The sequence below is a fragment of the Cheilinus undulatus genome, linkage group 9 (assembly GCF_018320785.1).
Source record: "Cheilinus undulatus linkage group 9, ASM1832078v1, whole genome shotgun sequence".
In the NCBI taxonomy this organism is placed as follows: Eukaryota; Metazoa; Chordata; class Actinopteri; order Labriformes; family Labridae; genus Cheilinus; species Cheilinus undulatus.
In genome coordinates this window covers 32,581,956-32,607,508 of record NC_054873.1, presented here as the reverse complement: position 1 = coordinate 32,607,508, position 25,553 = coordinate 32,581,956, and the positions used below count along the sequence as shown (strand labels likewise).

The 25,553-nt window shown below is 39.9% G+C and overlaps 1 protein-coding gene across 1 annotated transcript in view; it reads left to right on the top strand.

Moving 5' to 3' along the window:
• Positions 1–25,553, top strand: part of pamr1b (peptidase domain containing associated with muscle regeneration 1b) — a 46,022-nt gene that overhangs the window by 4,225 nt on the left and 16,244 nt on the right. The window contains exons 2-6 of the mRNA XM_041795647.1: positions 9,957–10,133; positions 12,221–12,346; positions 12,920–13,034; positions 22,421–22,638; positions 23,364–23,471. Coding sequence (XP_041651581.1) covers positions 9,957–10,133; positions 12,221–12,346; positions 12,920–13,034; positions 22,421–22,638; positions 23,364–23,471 — 744 coding nt within the window. The remainder of the gene's footprint in view (positions 1–9,956; positions 10,134–12,220; positions 12,347–12,919; positions 13,035–22,420; positions 22,639–23,363; positions 23,472–25,553) is intronic.

The window sequence follows — 25,553 nt, the reverse complement described above, 5'->3', positions numbered from 1 at the left end:
ATTTAGTTAGGCCGTATTTGATATCCACTTCATTATTTAGAATTGCTTATTATACCTTTAAACTCAATAGGACTTCTTGCAGTCTATTTTTTTCCAGTTTTTATACCATGCTAAGCTAGCATCTTCAGATTCAAGCTTCAATCTAACCGCACTCTGACATAAACCATTTCCAGTCCTCTCCAGTAACTCTTACATAGTGCAGACTGATAAATTTCCAGCATGCTCTATATGACTCAGCCCCTGCCTCGTGTTTGGTCAGATAGGTCTGCTAAACTCATCTTAAAGTTCTCTTTGTGCTCTGCTCCCTGCATTGTGCTAGTCGAGTTAAAAATAGCTGAGCTATGACAGCGCTGAGCAGCAATATGAGACTCAAGCTGATAAGTTGCAGGATCTGAGCAGTCAATGACTGGATTGAATGCCACAGATCTGCTTTATCTCTGAATATCAAATTTGACCTTAATTATAGAAATTATCTGAGATTTTGGAGGCAGTGATTGACTGTAAATGTGAACTGGAACAAAAGTCAATGCTGATGCATAATTATTTCCAATAAAAGGAAAGGCTGACCTTGTGTTTTCCATAAATAAGTTGAAATGAAGTCACTTCCAGTAGATGATGGTCTATTTTTGCACAATTCTTCATGCATCAATTGCTTCAAAGGTCATATTCAGCAGCTGCAACATGTTTGCATGCAGTGTATTTATGTATCAGTAGAGGTGGTTTCCAGAGCTTGTGCAACAGTTGTCTTCATCTGCTTCATTTACATTTGAACAGAATAATTTTTAAAGTACAACCACATTTAACACTGGAAGACAGCATCAAAAAATGGGTTAGATGCCTCTAGTGGGCAGTTCCACTGACCCCCTCACTTGTATCAAAGAAGAGCTGAAGTCCCAAGCAACCCACGTGAATAAAGGATATGTTGCTTTTGAAAATACAAACTCATTTGAATTTTTTTATCCTTAAAAGCTGAACAATTTAGCCCAAAACACAAATGTTCCTACCAAAATACCTTTGTATAAGCTATTCATAAGTGTTTCATCATGATTTTTAATAGTATGTGAACCTCATTTTAACAACCTCAGAGCAGACAGACTCCACCCCCTGGAAAATTTTTGGCGCCCCCCCAAAGGGGGTCCCAGATCCCAAGATGGGAATCAGTTCTCTAGACCCTACTGTGTTCATTTCATCTACTGTAAAATCCAGAATTTATGTTGCCTCAGTCTATGAGCCACAGTGTTTTTTTTTTGTTTTTTTGTTTTTTTTTTGAGTCTCCCAAAAGGGAAAAATTAAACTGTTACTGTTTTGGCTGTAAGGAGCTTGCACATTTATTAGCTACAGTACAGCTCTCAGCCTGCAGTGATTTTTGGGAAAGAGGCTCACAGCTGACATCTCTGCCGTTTTTCCCTCTGCCTGGCACTTCTTGTCCTTGATGAAGAACATTTTCAGTCAAACCAGAACTCCACAAAGTTTATTTACTTCACAGTTTTTCTGAATCCAGGATCATGGTCTAATGAGAGAGAAAATCAGTTAAAAAGTGGTGCCAACCATGCCGGTCTGGTCTGTGTCATTAGTTCCAGCAAGTTCTGAGTAAGGAAGCTGTTGCTAACAATGCACAGTAAATGGGATGAATCATGGGGTGAATCATGCTGGGTCTTGTGTATTGTGTGATATTGGCAGCTGTATTCCCTTGCAGTAGTGACAACAGGCGTATTAGCTTTTTATACTAATTAGTCAAAACATTATAGAGGATGCATCATATCAAAAGTAAGTCTTATATACTGGAATTTACTATAAATAGGCTAATGTTTGCTCTTACGCCCTGTTACCAAGTGGCACTACGACTATGACATAAGGCCAATATTTTGATATTTCCAGGCCTGAACTTTCACTTAAGGTCACATATTTTACCCCTTTAAAACAAGTTTATATTGGTCTCAGCTCCCCAAAACATGCCTGTGAAGTTTGCTGAAAAACTCTCCAGTGGATTTTTGCATGTCTAAAAACCCCTCTGTTTCAGCCCCGCTCAGAACGAGCTGTTTCTGTTTGTTTGGCTTTAAATGTTACTGAGCTGTCTGACTCCGCCCCTCTCCGGAAATGGATGGCTCTCCTGATCCTAGCTTAGAGGAGGATCATAGGAGGTGGGCAGAACTTTCTTCCAAGAGGGGAGGATCAACCAAACCCGGGGGCGGGGCTAACTCCCCACATGACATCATGAAAGGAAAATCTGAGAAGGGCTTGTTTCAGCACACCTTTTCTAAAAGGTAGAGAAAAGGGTGGTGGGGGGGGGGGGGGGTTCTGATTCTGGGGTGGATTGTAGACAGGCCAGGGGCACATATTTTTGTTAGAAACGCCTGAAAAAGTGTTTTGCATAATGTGTGACCTTTAGATCTCCAATATGGAAACACTGTTTATGAGTGTTACTACTGTGTCTTCTATGAGATTGGACGTTAACTTTGATTATACACCTTTATCAGTTTTGAGAAATTTTGTTAAGATACATTATTGTATGTTAGAAGCACTGATGTGCATTTCCAATTTGTGGCGCAATTATAATAAAGAAAAAACATTATTAAGATCTTTTAACTGCAACTTTGCTTTGGTGGTCTGGCCCAAAAATTTCATGTAAAACCTTTACAGCCTGTATTCTGACACCTTTTTTTTTTTTTTAATCTAAAATGTTGTCTGTCACTTATATTTAAGGATGACTTAAAAGCCTGTTTAAACCACTAAGACATGCCATGTCACTAAAGCAGTTGTGTGAAGCTGTCAGTGTCACTCATTGGATAAGACCTAATGCGACAATTCACCCCCATTTATTGTGGACTGAAAGTAGCCATTTAAGCTTCACTTCTGAAAATGTGCTGGAATACATAGTGACACAAACCACACTGGGAGGTGTTGGCACCACTTTATAACTGCTTTAAACCCTTGTCAGTTAAAGTAAATGGGAAATACACTGACAAATAAATGAGCCGTGCAGAGTACTGGTTTGATAGAGAGTACACCTCAACAAGGTGACAGGTGGAGGAGGGCAAAGCTACTTGTGGGTTTTGGCTCTGTCTCATCACTGCAGGGTAAGACTAGACAGTCTAGCAGTAGCCCGTTCATCTGAGGCGCCATATATCTCAGAACCAAAACACATGCAAAAACTTTGCATGTGTTGGATAAGCTGTGTAGATAACAGAGCTACATAGCTAAAGGTAAGCTCACAAAGCAGCTATGTAAGCTACAGAGATAAGCTTTCTTCAGAGCAAAAGCTCATGCTGCTCAAGCTAACTGAGCTACTTTGGTTCGAGTAGTAACGTTTTTTATGTAGCTAGTGTAGCTAGGTATGCTAGCTGAGCTTTTTTTTTTTTCATAAAATGTTGCTTTGTCTGTAACATTTGCAATGTGGTCATTTCATGAATGTAACTGCTAGACTTTGTTTATGATTAAAGTTGAGTTTTAAAAAATCTAAAGCAGGAAAACATTCAGGAGATATTCAGGAAAATTCCCAGTGAGCAGGCTGGAGGGGTAGGTGATTTTAATATTCTGCATGCATATGACAAGTGGGAAGTTCTGTGTTCGTAATGAGGCTGCTTTATTAGGTTCTTCCTTGCTGCTGTTGATGCGTTAACTACAGCAGGAAGCACTGATATTAAAGCAAACATTGGTAGTGTCACATAGCAGGTGATTGCTCCATCAGCCACTTCTTTGTTGTTCTTTTTACATCATTTCTTGCCTCCCTCCCAGCTGTCTGACTGAGGAGTTCATGTTTAAACAACCAGCTCAGGAATATTTCAGGGGCAGTGTGCCTTTAAAGTAACAGGAGTGCATATGTGAAAACCACTTAAGTCACTGGGGAAATGAGGTCAGACTTAGGGTCACAGGGCTCTATCCACCTCTCTGACCCTGGTAATGATGACGCGAGTCTCTAGATCTTAATTAAATGTGTGCAGGTGGGCTACACCTGGCCTGTCGTCCTCCTGATTAGATGGGAGTGTTCAGTGACACACTGGGATCTCCACAAGGCTCTGGGATGTCCATCTGTTGTGTTTTCCATGGCTTCTTGACATGCATGGTGAGGACTACATTGAGGATCTCAACATCTGGAATGGAAAAAAGAAGATACCACTTACATAAGACCAGTAATTCCAAACAACCCCCACAAAAATCTGCACACTTTGCTGCAGGACTTGGGAGGAAAAAAAACCCCATTTGTGATCTGTTTTCATGTTGTGTTTGGCTTAATGCCATCGTCTTCTCACACACTAAGGCACAATACAAGTTACATATGCACCGAGGGATATGAAGACACTGTTACATACACCCAAACACATAAATATTAGAACGGTTGGATGGAAAATATGTAAAAAATCCATGAGGGACAATAAGGAAGCATGCACAGTGTTATCAGATAGAGTGCTTCATAGTTACTCTACCCCTTTCATGGCTGTCAACACCTCTGCTCTGTGATTATATACACATTAGCCAGGGGGCTCAGAGCACAACTACAGTCTTACAGGGTAAATTACAGGTCTAGTACACATGTTGATGCCGCTTTTCATTATGTTTCTTTCATATCTTTGCAGATGAAATCATTCAAATATAATGTCAAGATCATTTACACTCAGAAAATCTATAACTGCTTGGTAAAAATGGTCTCTTTCTTGTAGGTATTTTCCCTGTATGCATCCACTTCCACACCTGCTTGGACCTTCCTGCTGTAATAAAATCCCTCATGAAATAGTTACTGTCCAGGCTGTAGTTAAATGCAGGCTTTGACCTGGAAGCATGGCAGATGTGTTTTTACAAGACAGAAAGCTTATCGCTGAAATGAATACACTCAAAAACATTAAAGTTCAGGCCAAAAGTCTGTTATGTAAGAATAGTCTTTGGTGTTATAAATCAGTAAACACTTATTAAAGAGAGCAGAGAGCCATCCAGAAAAATAAAGACACATTCCAGCATGTGTCCAAGACAAGGGGAGTAACTTTGTACTCACGCTTTGGAGACAAAACATTCAAATCTTGTCAACAGAGCTGAAGGTCAACAAATCAAATCTGTTCAGAGAATAAACACTTGAAATTCTGCTGAGTGTTTATTTACCTTAATAAGGAGCATTAAAAACAGCTTAAGGGGATCTAGGAAAACAGCTGTTGAAAGTGTGACTAAAGACTTATTTTTAGTCTTGTTTAAACAATAGAAGTCTACTTTATTGTCCTGTAAACAAGGCCGCCCATAATGGGGGATAGAGGGGGGAGCTTTCTGGGGCCCAGCCAAATGGGAGGCCCATGGAGGTCAGGAATATCATGGTCCATTGTAAACTTAATCTGTGATAACTATACTTTATATTTAACCTGAATAATAACCTCTTCATAAAAGCAACAAACACTTAACTGTATTTGTTTACTTATGCTGCAGTACAATATAGCCTTTTCATAATGTAAACACATTGTTTTAAAACAGAATTAGCTTTTTTTGGTAATGTTAACAATATGGATGGTCACACTTACTAAACCATTTGGAAAGTGTTGTCAAACTTCATAGCTATTCCAGGATGTGCACAACCATTGGGATGCCAGAGAATAAAGTCGAAGGAATTGAAAAAGCATTATAGGAAAAATAATTAAATAATGGCAAAATAAACAGAAAAATTCTCAAAATGGGTTAAAAGTGGCACATATTGACAGACATAAGTGGTGAAAAGCAGTTAAAGAGTGGCAAAAATTGGTCAAGAGTTGCAAAAATAGGTCAAAGAAGAAAAAAGGGGATAGAAATATGGATTAAGAAAGGCAAAAAGGGGCCAAACTGGTTGGAAAATCGTGAAACTGGTGAAAGAGTGGTAAAAATTGGTAAACAGTGACAGAAATGGGTGGCTTAAGTAGTCCAAAAGGGTTGAAAGTAGCAAAAATAGGTTAAAAGTGGTTAAAATAAGCGGCGAAAAGTGGTTAAAAAGTGTCAGAGTTTAGTAGTGGAAAAATAATTTAAGAGACTAAAAATAGGTAGAAGGTGCAAATATGGGTAAAGAACGGCAAACAAAGGGGCCAAAATGGGTGAAGAATAGTGAAAAGCCATTAAAAATTTCCAGAGTGGTTAAATAGTGGCCCAATATGGGCGGCTGAAGTCATGAAAAGGGGTTAAAAGTAGCAAAAATAGGTTGAAGTGAAACTTGGCTAAAAGAGGCAAAAGTTGGCTCAATGGAGACACGAATGTGGCAAAAATGGATCGAAACAAAATGATGGGACTGTTAGCTAGGAGGTCAGTACCAATCCCACTGATCCAACATGAATGCAATGATACCATTGATTAATCAAAAAATAGGGAGGGCCCATTCTCTGGGTTTTTCAGGGGCTCAGACAATTCTGTGTGCAGGCCTGCCTGTAAATTGGCATTATTCCAAATGTGGACTAAGAACAGTTACAACTACATAATGCTAAGAAAAAAACACACACAGCAGTGTGCCATATAATGACATTGCCAGACCAGCTCATAAATCTCTTGACCCTTTCATGTTACATCCTATAAATCAGGTTTTACTGTCCGGTCAGTGTCCTTTGCGAACCTTAGTGAGGAAGAAGAAAGAGCCATACGAAGGACAGGAGACAGACTGTCAGCACCAGCCAATCCCCACGTGGCAGGCGTCACACCTTTTAAACACGCTGTTTATCCAGCGCCATTCATCACATGGCAGCTTAAACTCAGGCTTAGAGATAAATTGGCCTGTGGACATTTGATATTGGCTTTGATCCAACTTCAGCTGGGTTAAAATACCTAGCTGCACTTATTTGGATCTAAATGCTAACTTAAAAAGTAGTGTGTTTCAAAAATGGTATTGGGCCCAACATCATTTTTGCTGGATTTGGTTGAAAGCAGATCAAAGATTGGAAGGACACCTTGAGTTGCTTAACTGAACAAAGTCAGGTGACTGTTACATTGGACACACAAAATTAAATCAGGTTGATCTCCTTTTTTAAGTGATGAAAAGTTAAGACCAGTGTGTGGCATGTATTGTTGTCTAGTGGTGGTGTTACCAATTACAATAAAGTGATTATCCTCGTCTTATCCTCTCTTGCCAAGTGTGAGAACTCACTGTGACTGTGAAACTCTCAGTGAAAAAACAGAAAGTTCCAATAGAGCCAATGTTTAGTGCAAAATGATGAGCAAAAACATGAATTCAACAGCACTAGTCCCTACATAAAGTTCATTGAAGTCTCTTTGTATGGCTAGAGAAAGAAACAAGAAATATGATGTCACTTGAGGCTCAGGCTGAAGGCTGCAAGCTTGGGAGAGAAAAAGCAGTGATGTAAGGTCATAAGATATGAGCTTTAAAAAAAACAAAATGTTCCTGTTCTCTGTCTTGGCTTGAGGCAAGTGGCTTAAAGCTATGTTAGCAGGAAATAGCCTAACACAAATTCATAGTATGTGATTTCGTGTATGGAAGAAATACCCAACAGTACACAAAATAAATCAGTTTTTTAAGCATGATGCTGTAGTTTACTTCAGATCATCCAGCTCCAAGCTTGCCAGCCAACCAGCCAACGAATGGCATACAAAGAAAATTAACCAAACTGTAATAACTTTTGTATGTGGTTGAATAATATTCAAATTGCATTGTGCCAGAGCAAGAACTACACATACAGTAGTGTGCAAAGCTTTGAGGCATGTTTGGGCCAAAAATTAAGGCTGGAGTAAGGCGTAGATGTGCCGAGTAAGCTGCCTAAGGGCACCATTAGGTAGGAAGGAGGACCTTTTATTTGCGTCATGGGGAAAAACTTGCAGATGTTTCAGCCCTCAGTTTGATATTCTTTACAAATTTCTGGCCTTATGATAGAAAATTGGGAAACCATGTGCTACTGCATCCATTTTTTAAAAAAAGTCCCACCAATTGAGTTGTCTGTGTATCCATCCATCAACCCATTTCCTTTCCCACTTGTCCTGCTCAGGGTCATGGGGGCTGGAGCTGATCCAAGCCATCAGTGGGCGAGAGGCGGGGTACACTGTGGAGTGGCCGACAGTCGTTCACAGGGCTGACAAATAGAGACAAACATTCACACTCACACTCACACCTACAGGTAACTTAGAGTAATTCAAAAAACTTGTCTTTGAACTGTGGGAGGAAGTCGTAAAGCATAAAGAAAAAACACACATGAACAGGGAGAACATTCAAACTCCCTGCCAAACCAAGGATTTGAACCAGGAACCGGGACCTCTTTGCTGTGAGGTCACAGCACTTAAACTTCTCCATCCTCCAAGGAGACTAACTCTAAGAAGTCAAGTTTGTTAATCTTGCTTAAAAATGATCATGATTTATTTTTGTTCCCGACTCCCTGTGTAAATTCATGCATTTACACAGGGAGTCGGGAACAGCGCCCTCCTCTTGTCTCTCCAAACAAACAGGCCATACCCATGCCTCGAATGTTTGTGGTTCTCACACATGGTCAGAAGAAATCCTCAGAAATGTCCTTCTGGTCTGAAACTATGAGCTCTTCTGTTTTTGTCCCAATGAGGCAGACCGAGCTAAACAAAGGACGAGAGAGGCGTAACGTCTGCTCGGATTCAAAAACACAGTTCAGGGGTTGTAAGTTTAGATTTCTTTTTACCCCAAGAAATCATTACTTTGAGTTAGTGTGACAACATGGGACTTGTGTATGAGTGACATTTGAATGACAACAGAATTATATTCTTTTGCATGCCATGCCGTTAAGAAAACAGACTGCCTTCGTGTTTTTTTGGCTTGTAAGACATGCTGATATAGAAAACCAGCTGAGCCTGTGTTATCAAAGCAGTAAAGAGCCTCTGAACAGACAGGAATCGTAAAACAGCCTGTAACAGCTTTATGAAGCTCAAATTCTGCCCTTAAACCTGCATTAAAGTTGACCTTGTGGCACTGAACGCCCTCCTTTCTCTTTGATTAATATCAGTATGTATGTCATACCTCAGTGTTTCTTCTAGCTGAGGAGAAGGCCAGACTGTCGCTGGACTCAGACACAATTTATGATCGCATTAATGTGGAAGGGCAGCAGGAGACAACATTCAGCATTCCAAGACATCTGCGCTTCTCCTCTCTGGCCGACCGACTGCAAACATCCACTGAGAGATTAATCGACTGTGCTTGTTGCTTTTGTATTTTAGTGCATTTGTGAGCCTCTGTTTGAAATTCTTGGTTTCCCAAAACTCCTATAAATGACAACTAGAGTCACTGTGCAATTACGGTTTTGCAAATAAAAACCGTATGCAAGTGTGTTTGTGTGGTTTTCTGTTGTAAAGTAAAAGGCACAACAATAAGGGGGAGTTTCAGGTAGTGGGTAAAGGAGGTATTATGATTGCAGGGCTGGGAGAAGGGTGAAAATCTACCAAGATCATGTGCCAAGTTTAAAGTGCAGCTTCTGTGAGTCCTCAGTCCACATCTGCCACAAGAGAATTTCCACTTGTGTTTTTCAGCTTTTAAGTCAACTCTTACATAATACTAACCACTCAGCTCAAAGGTTCTTGAGTCACTGCTTTTAAGTCCAATCAAACATAATGGGTAAAAGAGGAAGGTCAATATTTATGCTCTTTTTCTTTAATTACTCTTTGATGTATGAGTTGATTCTGTTTTCTCTGACAGTGACTCTCCTACTGTGGTATGTTTCCTGATGTAATGTAGTTTGAAATCACAGGGGAGGTAAACCATTGAATGGCTTGTGGTCCCAAAACAAGAAGCTTGCAACCATGCCGCAGTGGAAATAACCAGAGTCAGTGCAGCGCAGCAGTTCATATAAACACTCAACTCACCAGAATCCTCTCACTACTGAACACAACCCGTGCCTGCTCTCATTTTCCAACACAGCCAATCCTTACATTTATCAAAGTTTTTCATGTTTTACTCCTCTTTCCCCCTCTAAAATATCCCCTACATAAACAAATGTTTCCTGCCTTCCTGTTTGAGTGATTTGGCTGGCTTGCTGACTCTGACGTATTGTCTCATTTAGATTACAGGTATTTATACAACCACTGCCCGGGCCCAGAGTGGAACGTTATGTGCAGAGGCTGCTGTGAGTATGATGTTATCCGCTGTAAATGCCCTCTGCAGGGGACGCCGGTGGGCTATGCTGTGCCCTGCTGCCGCAACGCTATCAATGAGTGTGACCCCTGCATCGTTCATCCAGGTAAGACCTCTAGTAAAACTCATATTGGAACAATAATAATGCTTATGATACTTTTCATTGACAAATTTGCCATTTGCCATATTAAAAAGATGCAAATAATGAAAGAAAAAGTGCTTGGCAAAGCTTTAATTGCTGAGTACTCTCTTTATACAATTCTTAAGCTCTATTTAGAGATTGACCTATCACTTGTAAGTGTTTCTGAATATCATGTTACATTTTCACTTCCGTGTGTACAGACTTGAGTCAACTAGACATTTCATTCCTCTGGGTAAATCTGTGATATCCAGTCTGTCCGTCTGCAAATTTATGTAGAGTACATTAAGAAATACTCAGTACCTCAAGAACACTAGGGCATGTGTGGGCCAAAAATGGAGGCAGAAGTAAGGTGTGTAATGGCAAATAAGGCTGCCTGAGGGCACCACTGGGCAGGAGGAAGGATTGACACAACCTAGGTTGTGCTCTGGATGTCCTTGCATATTACCAGGGGCATGAGAAAAATATGGGAAAATAACACCTTTAGGGCACAATGAGGAAGGGATGTGGCAAGTAAGCATGGCCTAGGGTACCGTCTGGGTAGTTGCCCGAAAACTGCTGTTTGTCTCTTGGCATATTACCATTAGTGAAAAGGCTTGGACAAAAGAAATGCTGTTGACCTTGGCTCCCAAGCAACACGCATATGTGTATCTAGCTTGACTATGCCCCCACTCTAGCTCTGGATTATTGCACATCAGGCCCCGTGATGTATCCTTAGTGACCTACATGCCTAAAACATATGCACATGACAGTAACTCTAGTCATGGAGAGACTATGACTGTGTGTTAGCTTAGCTAACAGGCTAGAATCTCTCTAACAGGTGAGACTGTATGATTACAATGTAACGTTAATCTAAAAAGATATTGTTGTAGATGAAATACAGATTGTTTTATTAAAATTCCCTGACTTCCTAAACATTCCTATACGTAGAAACTGACACTCTCCAGAAACTGATGAACAGCCTCCACTAGAGAAAATAATGAATCAAGAATTTAGTGTTCACTTTCTGAAGGGGCGAATTTTGCTTAGCTTTTGATCTGAACTTTTTTAGGCTGCTTATTGGGCAGAAAACAATGCATGAATGGTGAAGGAAGTTACAGTAGAATATCCAACAGAGTAAAGCCAGTAGGTTCTGAGACTGTGCAATATGCAAATATTGATCCTGAGCCAATCATTTGCATCCATAAACCTGGTGTTTGTTAGTTCTGCTGTGAAGTAGACCTTTTTCCTTCTACCAAATGCATATTCACATCTGTTTGGATTTGAGTATTACAATCATTGTGACCATAACATTAGAGTCAACTCATAAATAACTTTGATAATTATTTTCCAATTAACTTCACATTGACTCCTTTCCATGCATTTCTTTTAAAGCCCTTTTGGATCAATTAATGATATGTCTATCTTTGAATTGTCAATGAAGTGTCTGTAAAGCTGATTGTGATTATACTCTGAAATGAGTTCATCATTGTGATCCAGAGGTATGTTTACAATCACATGGGGAAGTCTGCACATGTGCAGCTTATATCCATCTTGCTGTCTTGGTGTTTTTTCCCTACATGCCATCTGCCTAAAGAAGTATGTAATGTCTTCCTCACAGCTTGAATCCACTCAGGTTTTCCTTTATGAGCGAAGAAAACAGCTGTCAGGAATTTAATGGATGCCTGTACATCACGTTTTACTGTTAAAAACCAGAAAAATATCCCGGGACTTTAGTGCACTCCTTCGTTCCCATGTGTACATCCAAAAACACTCATACCTGCTCTCAAGGTTTGCTCTTAAGTCAAAACCCATCCTCACAGGAAGTCGTTGCAGGGGGTTTTCTGCACATTTCTATTTCAGGAAGCTGCTTTTTTTTGTATTTTCTGTCATAGATGAGCTTAATGAGTTTAGCAGAGTTTATTTAAAGGTAACATGACAGGCTGCTTGAGTAAGCAAAAGTGTTTCCAATTCATGCAAACAACATCATCCTTTCTGAAAGCCTCATGTAAATTGTTTTTATAATTCTAAGACTCCAGCTTTACTACATTTTTGTTCATGTGTGTTTCTTCCAGGTTGCAGTATATTTGAGAACTGTAAACGCTGTAACAACGGGACATGGGGTCCCCGTGATGACTTCTTCATTAATGGGAAATACTGCGCTGAGTGTCGCCCCGGCTGGTCTGGTGGAGACTGCTTGAGTAAGGCTTTTCATTCTCCCAATTAGTGGATTGTACACGGCTTTTCTGCCATTAAAAAACAAATCTTTTAAAATAAATAAACACCATGTGCTGTAAGTTCTCTCCTTCCCTTGCTGATTTATCTTCACTGGGACAGCTATGCCAGCTTGGACTGCTGCCATGCACCCAGGAGCTTTTCCACACAGAGCTGAATGACAACTAAGAGTCAACATTTTCAGGATCCTATAAAGCAATTCAATATGTAACATTTGGACTCTATCTCTAGCTTTCTCCATATGCAAATGTTCGCCTGAGGGGCACAACAAGCATACATTTAATTAAAACCAGAACACGACAGTGTTTGTTGCCCCTGTGTGTTTATCCCTCGTCTTCTTGAGCACAACATAGGGTCTTTATCGTTCCTTTGGATGAATGTAATTGCTTTTTGGCTTGAACGGTATCCAAAGCAGCTGAATGTAGGCACTCAAAATATTAATTAAGCTATAATTAACAGTTTCTGGAATTCAAATAGCAAGCCAGAGTCTGTAAAAGTTTTCAAAAATGAAAGTCTTTCCATTTCTGTGTGTTTTTCAGGGTGTGGGGGAGTCATTCGCAAACGGCAGGGCCATTTGGTGCTGGAGAGTTACCCCAACAACGCTCGCTGTGAGTGGACCATACAGGTGGATCATCCCTTTACGATAGAACTCAGGTGAGATCATAAAACCTCTACTTTTGGGACTCATTTACAGTTTAGGAAAGCCTGGTAGATAACCTGTCTAACAGGTGGAAGAATGTAAGCAGATGTTGCTTTATGATCACCGATTATACGAAACTTGAGAGCATTAAGAGTCTTAATATTAATGAAGTTAGAATCCTCTTGGTTTCATCTGGCATTAAAGTATCGGTTCTTGGGCTCTTCAGTGTCCATCTGTTGTAGTTATTAATGGCTGGCCTGCTTATGTCAAATTTCCACTCTCTTCAGATATTTTTACAAGATGTATGTCATGGATGGATGGCAAGTCCACAGCCAAGTTTGGAAACCACAACTTCCCCCTCTTTTATATAGGAAAGTTATGACTTTCAGCTCTTTGATAGCTTTCTATTTCTGTCATTTTCTCCATTACACATAAAGCACTTTACAGGCAAACATTTTAGCCAGTTTTAGCAGGACAAAAACTCTTTACAGTTACATTCAAGCTGGTTTGCTGTGTGCATGAAAGGCAAGTAGGTGTTTTTCACTCTACAGTGCCATCAAAGAGTATTTATTCCCTTTCTGATTTCACTTTTTTCAGATCAAACAAACTTTAAATTTGGACAAAGATAACCCAGGCTAATTCAAAATGCAGGTTCTTAACTGAGGATTTAATGTTTCAAGAAAAAAGCCATCCAAACCTACTGTACCTGCCCCATCAAGTACAGTAGTTGCCCCCTAAACCTAATAACTAGTTGTGCCACTCTTGGTGGCGACATCTGCAAGCCACTATTTGTGATAACTAGAAATGAGTCATTCACATGGCTGTGGAGGAATTTTTGCCCACTCATCTTTGCAGAATTCTTTTGATTCAGACACATTGGAGGGTTATTGAGCATGAACAGCCTGTTTTAGGTCATGTTACAGCATTTCAGCTGGTCCAGACTTTGTCTTGGCCACTCGAGAACCTTCCTTTTGTTTTATAACTCCATTCAGAGGTGGACTTGATGGTGTGTCTCGTATCATTGTCCTGCTGCATAACCAAAGTACGCTTGAGCTTGAAGTCACAAACTATTAGCCGGACAGTCTCCTTCAGACACAGAATTCATGATTTCATCAGTTACAACAAGTCTTCCAGGTCCTGCTGCAGCAAAGCAGCTCCAGACCATCCCACAACCACCACCACGTTTGACTTTTGGTATGATGTTCTTTTTATTATGGAGTGCTGTCTTAGTTTTACCCCAAATGTAACGGGACACACACCTTCCAAAAGTTCAGCTTTTATCTCGTCAGTCCACAAAATATTTTCCCCAAAAGTCTTGGGGATCAACAAGATGTTTTTTGGCAAATGGTAGTCTTGGCTCTTCCACTGATGCCATTTTTGCCCAGTCTCTTTCTTATTGCTGAACCATGAACACAGAATCATGTGAGGCATGCAGGTGTTTAAATGTTGCTCTGGGTTTCTCTGTGACGTCCTGGAGGAGTTGTTGATGTGTTTTTGGCGTGATTTTGGTAGGCTGGCCACGCCTAGGAGGGTTCACCACTGTTCCAAGTTTTCTTCATTTGTGGATAATGGCTTTCAGCAGGGTTCCCTGGAGTCCCACATAAATCTTTTAAAATTACTAAATAAAGCTCTCTCTATAGAAAGTTGAAGGGTAGGTTTGATGAACTGATTTCACACCATCCACCTTGGATGGGATGGCGGAGGAGTCAGGAGGCAAAGTATGAGGTAGAAAGAATCATGTGGAAATGGCAGATGAAGCAACGCTACAGTAACAGTCTTTGCTTTTATATCAATGCTTCCTGTCATTTGACAAATTCACATAATCCACAAAATAGGAGCAAAGAACATTCTGTCAACAGAAAACTTAATGAAACAGTTTCATTATTGAGATCAGTCTATGGTTATGCAGCCCATTGTTCCTCTCACTCGGTGTGATTTTTCCTTGAATATTTCCTGCTGTGCTCTCACATAGGTTTGTAAAATTTACTAGGCTGCTAGCAGGAAAGGTATGGATCAGGTTGGAGTGGAAACTTGGCTGCTTTCACAACTGCATTTCTTTACCTTGATGGTTTGAGGCACCCATCTCTGTAGAATAACACCTGGCATTAATTGCAAGGATCTTCTGCAGGCTAACATTTACCATTACTTAATAGCTCATTAGTCTAATCTTCCGTTACCTGAGGGTCTAAGGTAAAGAGTGAAATTAAAGGATTTGGGTAGACTTCCAGTGTCTTGTTTGTACTTTATCAGCCCGTCATGTCCGCTCTCCAGTGTATGACCAAAGAGATTACATCAGGGTGGAAAAAGAAACCTCCTCTGGGTTTTCCCCTGATCCAGCTGGCATGTCTTCTCAGTGTCACACTCTGACTACAACTGAACCAAATTGAACTGAATTGAAATTACTGACTGCTGCAAACAATTTCTCCAAACAGTTTTTACACAGTTAAATTTAAACCAGCCTTTAGACAGCTCCTTCTGGATGTCTTCACTGTACAAAAGCAAAGTCTAAAATTGATGCCTGTGTTTATTACTCCTACTAACCGTGTCTGAAATTATGCTTTGCAAATAACAAACTTAGGCAGCATTCACAGGATTACTTTATATATATATATATATATATATATATATATATATATATATATATATATATATATATATATATAAATTTAAAAAAAAAAAACAAAACTCCTCATTTAGACCAGTATAAGTCGATTCAGGGTAGATTCATAACTGTTTTTATGTGCTTGTAAATCTGACTGTCAGGGACAAATAAAGTTTTCAAAATGTCTCTAAAGCCTTTCTAAAAGCCACAAAGAGAAATGATAAAGATCTGTTTTTGGTTTCTTAATGTGCTGACGGATGAATTGTTGCTGCCAAGAGTGAATAATTATGGTCTAATCTCAAATATGTCATCTTAACTTATTTAGTGTTTGTGCAGAGAGAGTGTATACAGTAATAATGTGGTTGTACTTGCCTCTGCCTGTCTAAGTATGACCTCAGTTTACTGTTAAATACTGCTGCATACAGTTAAAATTCCAGTGAGCTTTGCCGGATATATAGGGTATATGCTCAGCACAAACATTAGTCCTAGGCTGATTTCACATTAGAGACCCAGGCCCAGATTTGACTACACTAGACCCCAAAGTCTGGTTCTTTTATCAGCGACAACACAATGGTACTGAACTTGGGCACTGTGCCAGAGCAAGCTTTAAGAGTTGGTCTTGTGCATAATTCAAGTCGACTTGAGCGGTGGTTCTCGAACTGGGGTCCAGGGACCCCTTGGGGTCCGCGAGCCACAGCTTGGGGGTCCGCAAATAATTTGAAATAAATTATTAAAGTAATGCCATGTTATCAAAAAGCAAATAAATACATATAGGGACCACAACACCATAAAGAAAACATACTAAACCAATGACTCCCACATAAGTCAGCTTTGGGCCAATGAAAACTCAGATATGATTGTGACATATCACGTAAATCTACCACTCGCCAGGCATCAGTCTCTTTGCTCAGGATGCATTTGGTGTGCAGGTCCAGCTAGCAACAATGGCTACATATTTAAGCGTGTCCACTTCATCGAGTGATGCTAGGCCCAAACCAGTTAAACTGGGAAAATATGATGACAGCTATCTGGAGTTTGGTTTTATTGAGAACAGCGATGGAAGACCAAAATGTGTTGAGTGTCTTCATGTGAAGCCATGAAGCCCACCAAGCTAAAGCATCATTTGATAACAAAGCATGCAGAGTTTAAGGACAAAACAAAAGCTTTTTTCCAACAAAAGGGTTAGGAATACATATGCCAGAAAACAAGAATGGTGAACCTGACCACAACCCAGAAAAAGCAAAGAGGGCTCCTTATTTAGCTGCTCAAAGGATCGCAAAAAGTGAAAAAACATGCTCAGCTGGACAATAGTTTGTATTCAGGTTGAAGAGTTTAAAATCTAGGAGTACAAATGGCAGTTAACATATGTTTAATCAGCATTAGGGTAATGTATGTAGCATGGACTGTGGGAAATGTGAAATTACCAGGTATGTGATAACCAGTAAAGGCAATTCAAAATGCACTCTTTCTCTTTAAAGATCATCGTGTAATACAAATTGGCAGTTTTTAATGTAATAATCCCAAAAACACCACACATTTAGGAGAAATATCATACCAGTTGCCAACTGCAAACATAATAAAAAATTTTCCACAAATGTAATAGCTATTGCATTTGCAGGGATTTATTATGTTTGTGGGAAAGTAAAAATATTCGCCCTTTAAAAATGGGAACAATTTCCCAACAATGTAACATGAACATTGATAACTAAATGTTTAGTGGTCCTTGATTGTTATGGCCTTTTTGAAGCGGCAAGTTGGTTCAAGTCAGCTTGAGCTCAAGTCACAATAGATGCAGTCAAGGCAATTTTTTTTGTTCACCATGAAACAGGAAGTAGTTTTCTTCATAGCTTTAAAAACACTGGTAGAGCCATCAATCTTAAGAGAGTGGATTAAAATGTGTTTCAGTCAGGAACACTCTCCATACATTTAACAATTTTATTGCAATATTTATATACAGTTTTACTTGGCAGAGATGGCTCTGCTCTAAAGATGCCCCTTGGGTTAGTCAAACGGCATGCTTTTACTTTACAGGGAGTGCATGGCTAGAACCCCATATAGATAGATACATTTATGATAATGTCTAATCAATACAATAAACTTAGTTTAAAAGCAATTCATCCATAGTAGCATGAATCTGAATATGAGGGTGCAAAAAGCTTTATGCTAAAGGAGGAGGCTGGGGTGGTGGAGGTTAAGCTTTGCCTGCAGAAACGGCGTGCTACATCAGCATTAATGCAAGCAGGGATTAGTGAGAAGGGCGTCATATTTAAATGGACCAACGTGTTAAGAGAAAGAGCTATGATTGTCTGTGGGAATTAAAGAGGTAAAGTTACACATATTGCTTGTATTTGGATAAGATAAACTCTCTCTGAAGGCTTAATTCAAGAAGAACCCCTTGGATCTTGAAATTGCCAAAACTGATATTGTCCCGCTCCTTTCCTCATTTGAATATGTTGTGCTAAGATTTATGGCTCTACAGGTGTTTCAAGACTCTGGACAAAACTACTCCCTGTTTCATGGTGAACAAAAAAGAAATTGGGTCTGTTTGTAAAGTCCCAAAAAAAAAATCCTTTTATTTATTTATTTATTTTTTTTTTTTAATTTTTACATTACATTTGTTGGAAGCTAATACAATTTTGAGATGGCGATTTTAACCTTCCCACAAACGTAAGTCCTGAAAATGTAAGCCGTTACATTGGGCAACGACTGCATTTGTGGGATTATTACAGTAAAAACTGCAGATTTTTATGAAGTATCTGGGAAATTATTACGTTTGCAGGTGTTGCAAGCTGCACGGCAGATAAGGTTGTGGTTGGCATCTCAAAACTCATGAAAGCATCCATAATAGTATGATGGACTCCACTGTCTTTATTGAGCATTGTTTATGTCACCTAGTTGATGACATGAGTGGTTGCCATGATTGTTTCTTCTTCTTGTTGGATTTGCAAACCAACAAGATAAGATAAGACAAGATAAGACTTTATTGATCCCCAGAGGGGAAATTCTGGCGTTGCAGCAACACAACTAGTAAAAATACAATAGAACTGAACAAATAACTAAATAAGACTTAAATAAAAATTAAATTAAATAAGAGACAGTACGTATACAATTCACATTCCTTTTCAGGGATAGTAAACAAAGTGACGTCTAAGTGAAAGTGAAATGGTACGCTTGTTGGCAGCAAGTTATTAACAGAGAAGAACGTTCATACTGCTGCTGTATCAGACTTTCAGCGTACTTAGTACTGGAAAGATGTTATTAATGTGAAAGCAGACCAGAAGGGGAGAGGGGAAGGAGAAGCAGTCCTTCTCAGGCAGGGTTTGAACCAGTCATGCCTACAGTGAAAGCATCCCCTTTAACTGCTGTGGGACTTAGTAATCCAATTAGGTTCATCAGGTCTTCTGATTTGATTATACTGAAGTTTCTTATAAACAGACCTCTATAGTTTTCATACCTTGACAGTTTCAGCTGCGCTCTGCTGCCTTCCTCAGAACACATATAATCACCTCATCCCCACAGCTAGTATGACACCAAGAATTTACGGCAACCCAAAAATACACAAACCTGTTACACCATTGAGACAATAGTTGACAGCATTGGATCAGTAACATATAATCTCTCAAAGCACTTGTAGACCTCATCAAGCCACTTCTTGGACTCACTGAACAACACTGCAAGAATGCCAAACAACTGGCGAAAGAACTGAAGGATATCACAATGCAAAAAGAAGAAATATTCATTTCACATGACGTGGTCTCACTATTCACCAAAACGCCCATAGCAGTTACCATCCACATCGTGCATAACCGTCTCAAAACAGATAAAACACTACACAGAAGGACCGCACTCACAGCCAGTGTAATCACACAGCTACTAGAGTTTGTATACACATCCACATATTTCCAATACAGAGGAACCAACTACAGGCAAAAAGAGGGGTTTGCGATGGGGGACTCGTTGTCTGCCATAATGAGTGGCTTCTTCATGGAAGATCTGGAAGAGCGGGCCCTCAGAACAACACCTGCACATTTCGGCCTCTCTCTGTGGAAGAGGTATGTGGACGACATCCTTGAAATAATCAAACTGGGGCACACACAGGAACTCACAAACCATCTCAACACATTGGACGTAACAGACAACATCAAATTCACACATGAAGAAGTATTAGACAGCACAATACACTTCTTGCACTTGGACATTAAACAGTCAGAAGACGGCAGCATAAGAATAAAAATATACCGGAAACCTACTCACACTGCTCAATACCTCCTCTGGACGTCTGAACACCACCACCACCCACAAACTTTCAGTAGCAAGAACACTGTTTGACCGGACCAATCTCATTACGCATGAATAAGACAGAAAGGAGGAAGAGCAACACATCACAAACGCATTAAAAAACTGCAAATATTCAAAATGGACCATAAGCAAAGGGAAAGAGCAAGCACAACAGAACAGGGAAAACAAAAGAAGGAAAAAAAACAAGGACACAAACAAAATAGGGCCATGGTAACATTACAATACAACTGAAGCATAACTGAAAAAATACAGCGAGCCATGAACAAACATAACATCAGTAGTCCGTTTAAACCACACAGAAAACTACCACAGTTGTTAGTGCACCCCAAGGACAAAATAGACCAAGATCACAAATGCAATGTAATACACGAAATTTCTGGTTTGTCCTGCAACATGACTTACATAGGCAAAACAGGCAGAGCTTTCAACACACGCAAAAAAGAACACAAAACTGAATATGAAAAAGAAATAGCTAAAACATGCACCCGAGCCACGAAGCGACAAGCCCAACAGGAACAGCTTAAATCTGCAATCTCAGACCACTGCAAGAGAGAGAACCATCTCATGGATTGGGACAGGGCAAAGGTCATAGGCACAGAAAGCAATAAATACCATCATTGGATCAGGGAGGCCATCGAGACCCAGAAATGCGCCCACCAGACTGTAAATCGGGATGAGGGGGCGTACTGACTTTCTAACACCTAAGTCGAACTGCAGATGGCGCTGTCATCTTACTGCTCCAAGTAGGAAGACAGCGCCAAAGTAATCTGTGTAAACCAGCTGACCAGACACGTCACTGCAACATCAGGTGACACTTCTGAGGAAGGCAGCAGAGGGCAGCCGAATTTGTCAAGGTATGAAAACTATAGAGGTCTGTTTATACAAAACTTCAGCATAATGCTGTGGGACTTGCTTTAATTAAATGAAACACATTTTATATATCATTAAACAGTATGTCATGTCAAAGTGGGGAAAATCCCCTTCAGCAGCTAGCTGTTTATTTATTCACTCATTACTGTTCTTGACATGTTTGCTGGCTGAGGTTTTTAAAGGACCAGTATGGTGATGCCAGCTGGTGAGGCGCTTCCAGGAAGCACAGGTGCTCTCATAATCTGGGGAAAACACAAAACCAGCAGAGAGAGGAAACTTTGGCTCTGTCAGCTCAATAATTTTATGATGGATATATTTTAATCTTATTATAAAAGTTTTATTAAAACTCCTATGATGTGTTTTTGCTGGCTGTATATGAAACAGAAGGCTCTTAATACTGATGTTACTTTATAAGCTACAAAAGCTAACTAGATCATCAAGTAGAAGATGTAGAAGATTGGTGATTTCTTTTTTCTTTTTTTTTTTTTGAGAAAATGAATGCTTGAAACTCTGCTTGGAGGTAGGTATCAGAGTGTTAAACAGCATGCTGCTGATGCGGCCTTTCAAAAAATATATATTTCCCATTGCAAACATTCTTGCTGAGTAAAAAAAAAACTGATTGTACATGTTTAGGACAAAATCAGCAAGGAGATAAAAAGCGCTAATTTAAGATATTATACAAAACAATATGTGCTATTATACAATATGTTAAGTGACAAAAATGCAAACAATCAAGGGCCACCACACACAGGTGGGTCCAGGAAATGGGTTACAAGTTATTTTAGTACCAAGCCAATCCTGAACCTCAGACAACATTAAAAGCTTCTCACCTGGACTAAAGACAAACAGAACTTGGCATTCATTGGCATTTTGTTTAGACATCAAGGTCCCAGAGTCTGGGGGAGGATCAAAGAGGCACAGAATCCAGGGAGCTTGAAGTCCAGTGTTTTCAGTTTCCACAGTCAGTGATGGTTTGAGGTGCACTGTCATCTGTTTCTGTTGGTCCACTGTGCTTAATCAAGTCCAGAGTTGACGCTGTCAGCTGTCTACCAGAAGGTTTAGGAGCCCTTCATGCTAATTTTGTTTTCCAGTAGGACTTGACACCTGCTCAAAGTAAATCCAAAACTACTAGAAACAGACTCAACAATACAGACAAGCTGAAGGCTGCTATCAGAGCAACCTGGGCTTCATAACACCCCAGCAGTGCCACGGACTGATTGCCTCCTTCCCATGTAGCATAGATGTATCATAAATCCTTTCTTGACTAATGTTTTGTAAACTATAAGATGTAATTATCAAGATTAATACAAAAATATGAAATATTTCACTTTGTAATTATGAATCTACCATAGTCTCACTTTCTTGAATTAAATCAAAAGGGAAAAAACAACTTTTTCATGGTATTCATGTTTAAATATGCACCTTTATCAAATGACTGTGGGTAATGGTTGCCATTCCTAGTTGTAACCTTCATGACAGTCTGCACCTGAAGAGCAAGTTTTAGATTTCAACTCAACATTTGTCCAAAGAAGGTGCCATAACCAACTTGCACGAAAAGTTCCTCACACACACTAACCTTGATAAAATGTTTAACACTTCATGTTATTTATCTTTTTGTTCTACTTCAAGGTTTATGATGCTGAGTCTGGAGTTTCACCATTCTTGCCGCTATGACTTCATTGAGGTCCGAGATGGTGACAGCATTAACTCAGGTGTTATCGGTCGATTCTGCGGAAACAGCAGACCCACGCCGATTCAGAGCTCTGGAAACAGTCTGCACATCCTCTTCGTGTCGGATGGCTACAAAAACTTTGATGGATTCTTCGCCACTTTCCAGGAGAACTCAGGCAGGTCAAATAGCAACATAGTTGTATTTATGTATTTTTAATACAAGTATTTTACTTCTGAGGATGTATTTTCATGTATTCATACCCTGCCTCCATTCCTCCTTCAGCTGCCTATGGGCATCTTTAACCTCAAAACCAAGGCCAGGCCCTAATCAAGTTTCATTGCCTCACAACAGTTTTTCCTAGCTTCATTCTCAATAAATAAAAAAGTCAATTGAAATGTCAAACCCAATAAACAAAGAACCTCTTTGGAGTCTGGCACCACATCAAATGCAAACAAGAAAGAAGTTTCCTAGTCCCTTAGAGTCCAAGTGTAATAAAGAAGGCTTAAACAGTGCGTGACTGACACCTATGTGTTCCAGCAGAAGCCTGCATAAAGGAGTTGATTCTGCAAACAGCCCATTGAAAAAGTAAAGGCCAACTAAAATGTCCTTCCTTCCAGAAATTTCCTCATTCGGAAGGTCGAAAAAAACTCAGCAGACATGCACACAAGCTTAAAAGTTAAAAGCAGCCAAGCCAGATGTAGTAAAAGTAAACAGAAGCTTTTTGTGCATAGATGCACGGACACATTTAATAGAAGTAAAACTGACATTTCAACAGTGCCAGCTTGAATCCCTCAGTGTAGCATGTTGTGGACTCCTTTTAGCATAAAGATTGTATCACTCTACTACTAAAAAGTACAGCATTTCTTTTTGTACTTTGAATTTCACACTATTTGTTTACAGCTTGCAGCTCCTCTCCATGTCTGCACGATGGGACTTGTATTCTGGATAGTTCATACACGTACCACTGTGCCTGTCTGGCTGGCTACACAGGCAAGAGGTGTGAAAACGGTGAGTTTGTGACTTGAACTGAACCATCTGCAGAATAATCCGTCCTAAAAATGATAATATTTCATGTTTTTTGGAAAAACTGACATAGTAAAAGGAAAAATACCTGCAGGTTCTAATCACAGTGGAGAATAAACAAGTCTCAAATGCATTCCTAATGAAATTTTCTGGAGATGACTGGAATTTTCCATCTTTCCAGACATCTTAGAGACATGAGTCGTACTATATTGACTATTATTAAATCACAAAATTCTTTTAGTGTTTCTCATTGGGACACACCTGGTTACAGCAAACTTATCAACAACCGACTTATAAGGCCTGTCGGTGATTCACGGTCACTAGGGAGAGGTCTGTGGTTTGGATGAGGTTCAAGCCAGCTGCCTTCACTGTCCAGGCAGTCGCATATTTGGTTATGGTTGGTCGGCTTTAACAAATATGTGAAATATAAAACAGGTTTCAACAGATGGGGCTGCAAATCCAAAAGACCATGGAACAAATATTTTTGCTTGGAATTAGGCACAGCTGAAGAAAAAAATTAAAGGTATAATACACAACTTTAAGGAAAGATATCCAGTTTAGCAACAGGCACCAAAACAAACTGCATAGCTTTCCCTCCATCTCCACCTCTTCCTCAGAGTTCTGACAAACTGTAGCTGTTTATAAGACCGACCTCCACTCAGACATGCAGCCCAAACGTTGAATCAGTTATTAAATCTTTGTAGTATAGACAAAACAAAGAAGTTTCTTTGTTTTTGTCCTTGTTCTTTGGTTTTGGCAAGTCTGCTGGTTTTCCTTTAAAGCCATTGTGCCTCTGTACACAGCATGCTTAAGCAGGCTGTCTCACTTCCCCCTCAAAGTAGCTTGGGCACAAATGACCTATTGCATATTCCCAAACTTCTCTACCAGATAGGCCCCCCTTTGGTATTGAAGTTGATGCAGCCTCTGAATCAACACAAATGCAAGCTGAAGGCAGGATAGAAATGGACTGATAAATAGACTTGAGCTTACATAGCGTTTTTCTAGCCGTCAGACTACTCAAAGTACTTTTACACTGCAGTTCACACCTACCCATTCACACCAATTCACTCTATATTGGAACCCTCTTAAAAACGAGATGATTAATCTCAAGGAGCTATCCCTTCAGTAAAAATGTCACATTTCAGTCATTCCCTCATGGCAGAGTTCGCTATGGAGTATTGGCCATCAGTATTAGCTTATCCCACTGACGCAGCAGTGGTGGTTTACTGGGGTTAAGTGTCTGGCCCAGGAACACATTGACACGTGAACCGACATTCTTCCAATTGCATGAGGACCGAGCCACAGTCCCCCCAATATAACCCATCTTATTTTCTTGTATTTGTTAAAGTAGTGGTGATGTTTGTGTTAGTGAAAGTCTACTCATAAAATTTCCCTTGCTTTGCTAAGCTTTTTGCCTGACAGTTAAGTCGCCCCTCAGTAGCCCTGGCAGGATGAAATTTCAATGCTCCAGAGTGTGACGGAGACCTGGTTTCCATGCACACATGCATAATCACTTAGAGGGAAAGAGAGATGCATACATCACATCAAAAATCAGACAAACCACATGTAGCCAGACAGCTGACCCTAATAACAACAGCCAGATAAATACTGGGAGCAGTTTACTAAGGCTGTTATATTCCATCAGAGCTGATCTGTATTAAATTGTCATCATAAAAATACAGTATTAAGCAATTGATTTCATCACATGGCAACACAGTTTCAAGACAAGCAAAGAAAAGAGGTGATTGAATCAAACATTCAAGAACAAGACAGAACTTATCCACCACTAAGCACACTGGAAAAGGCAAAATGGGGAAATAAAATCCAACTGAATTCCTAACAATAGGAGGTTGAACAGGTTCTCTCTGTTGCATCAAACTTTTGTAGAAACACCTTTGCATCTATTCCAGTATCCTGATCAGTGTTCACTGGTGCCAGTCCACTCAGATGTTTTGCCTGTTATCATACTCTTAGACTGATCCTGACTTCATCATGAACTGGCTGCCGCCTTCTGCTGGGGACTGTGAAAAAAATCTGCCCAGCAGTATCTCTACTAGAATTATCCTT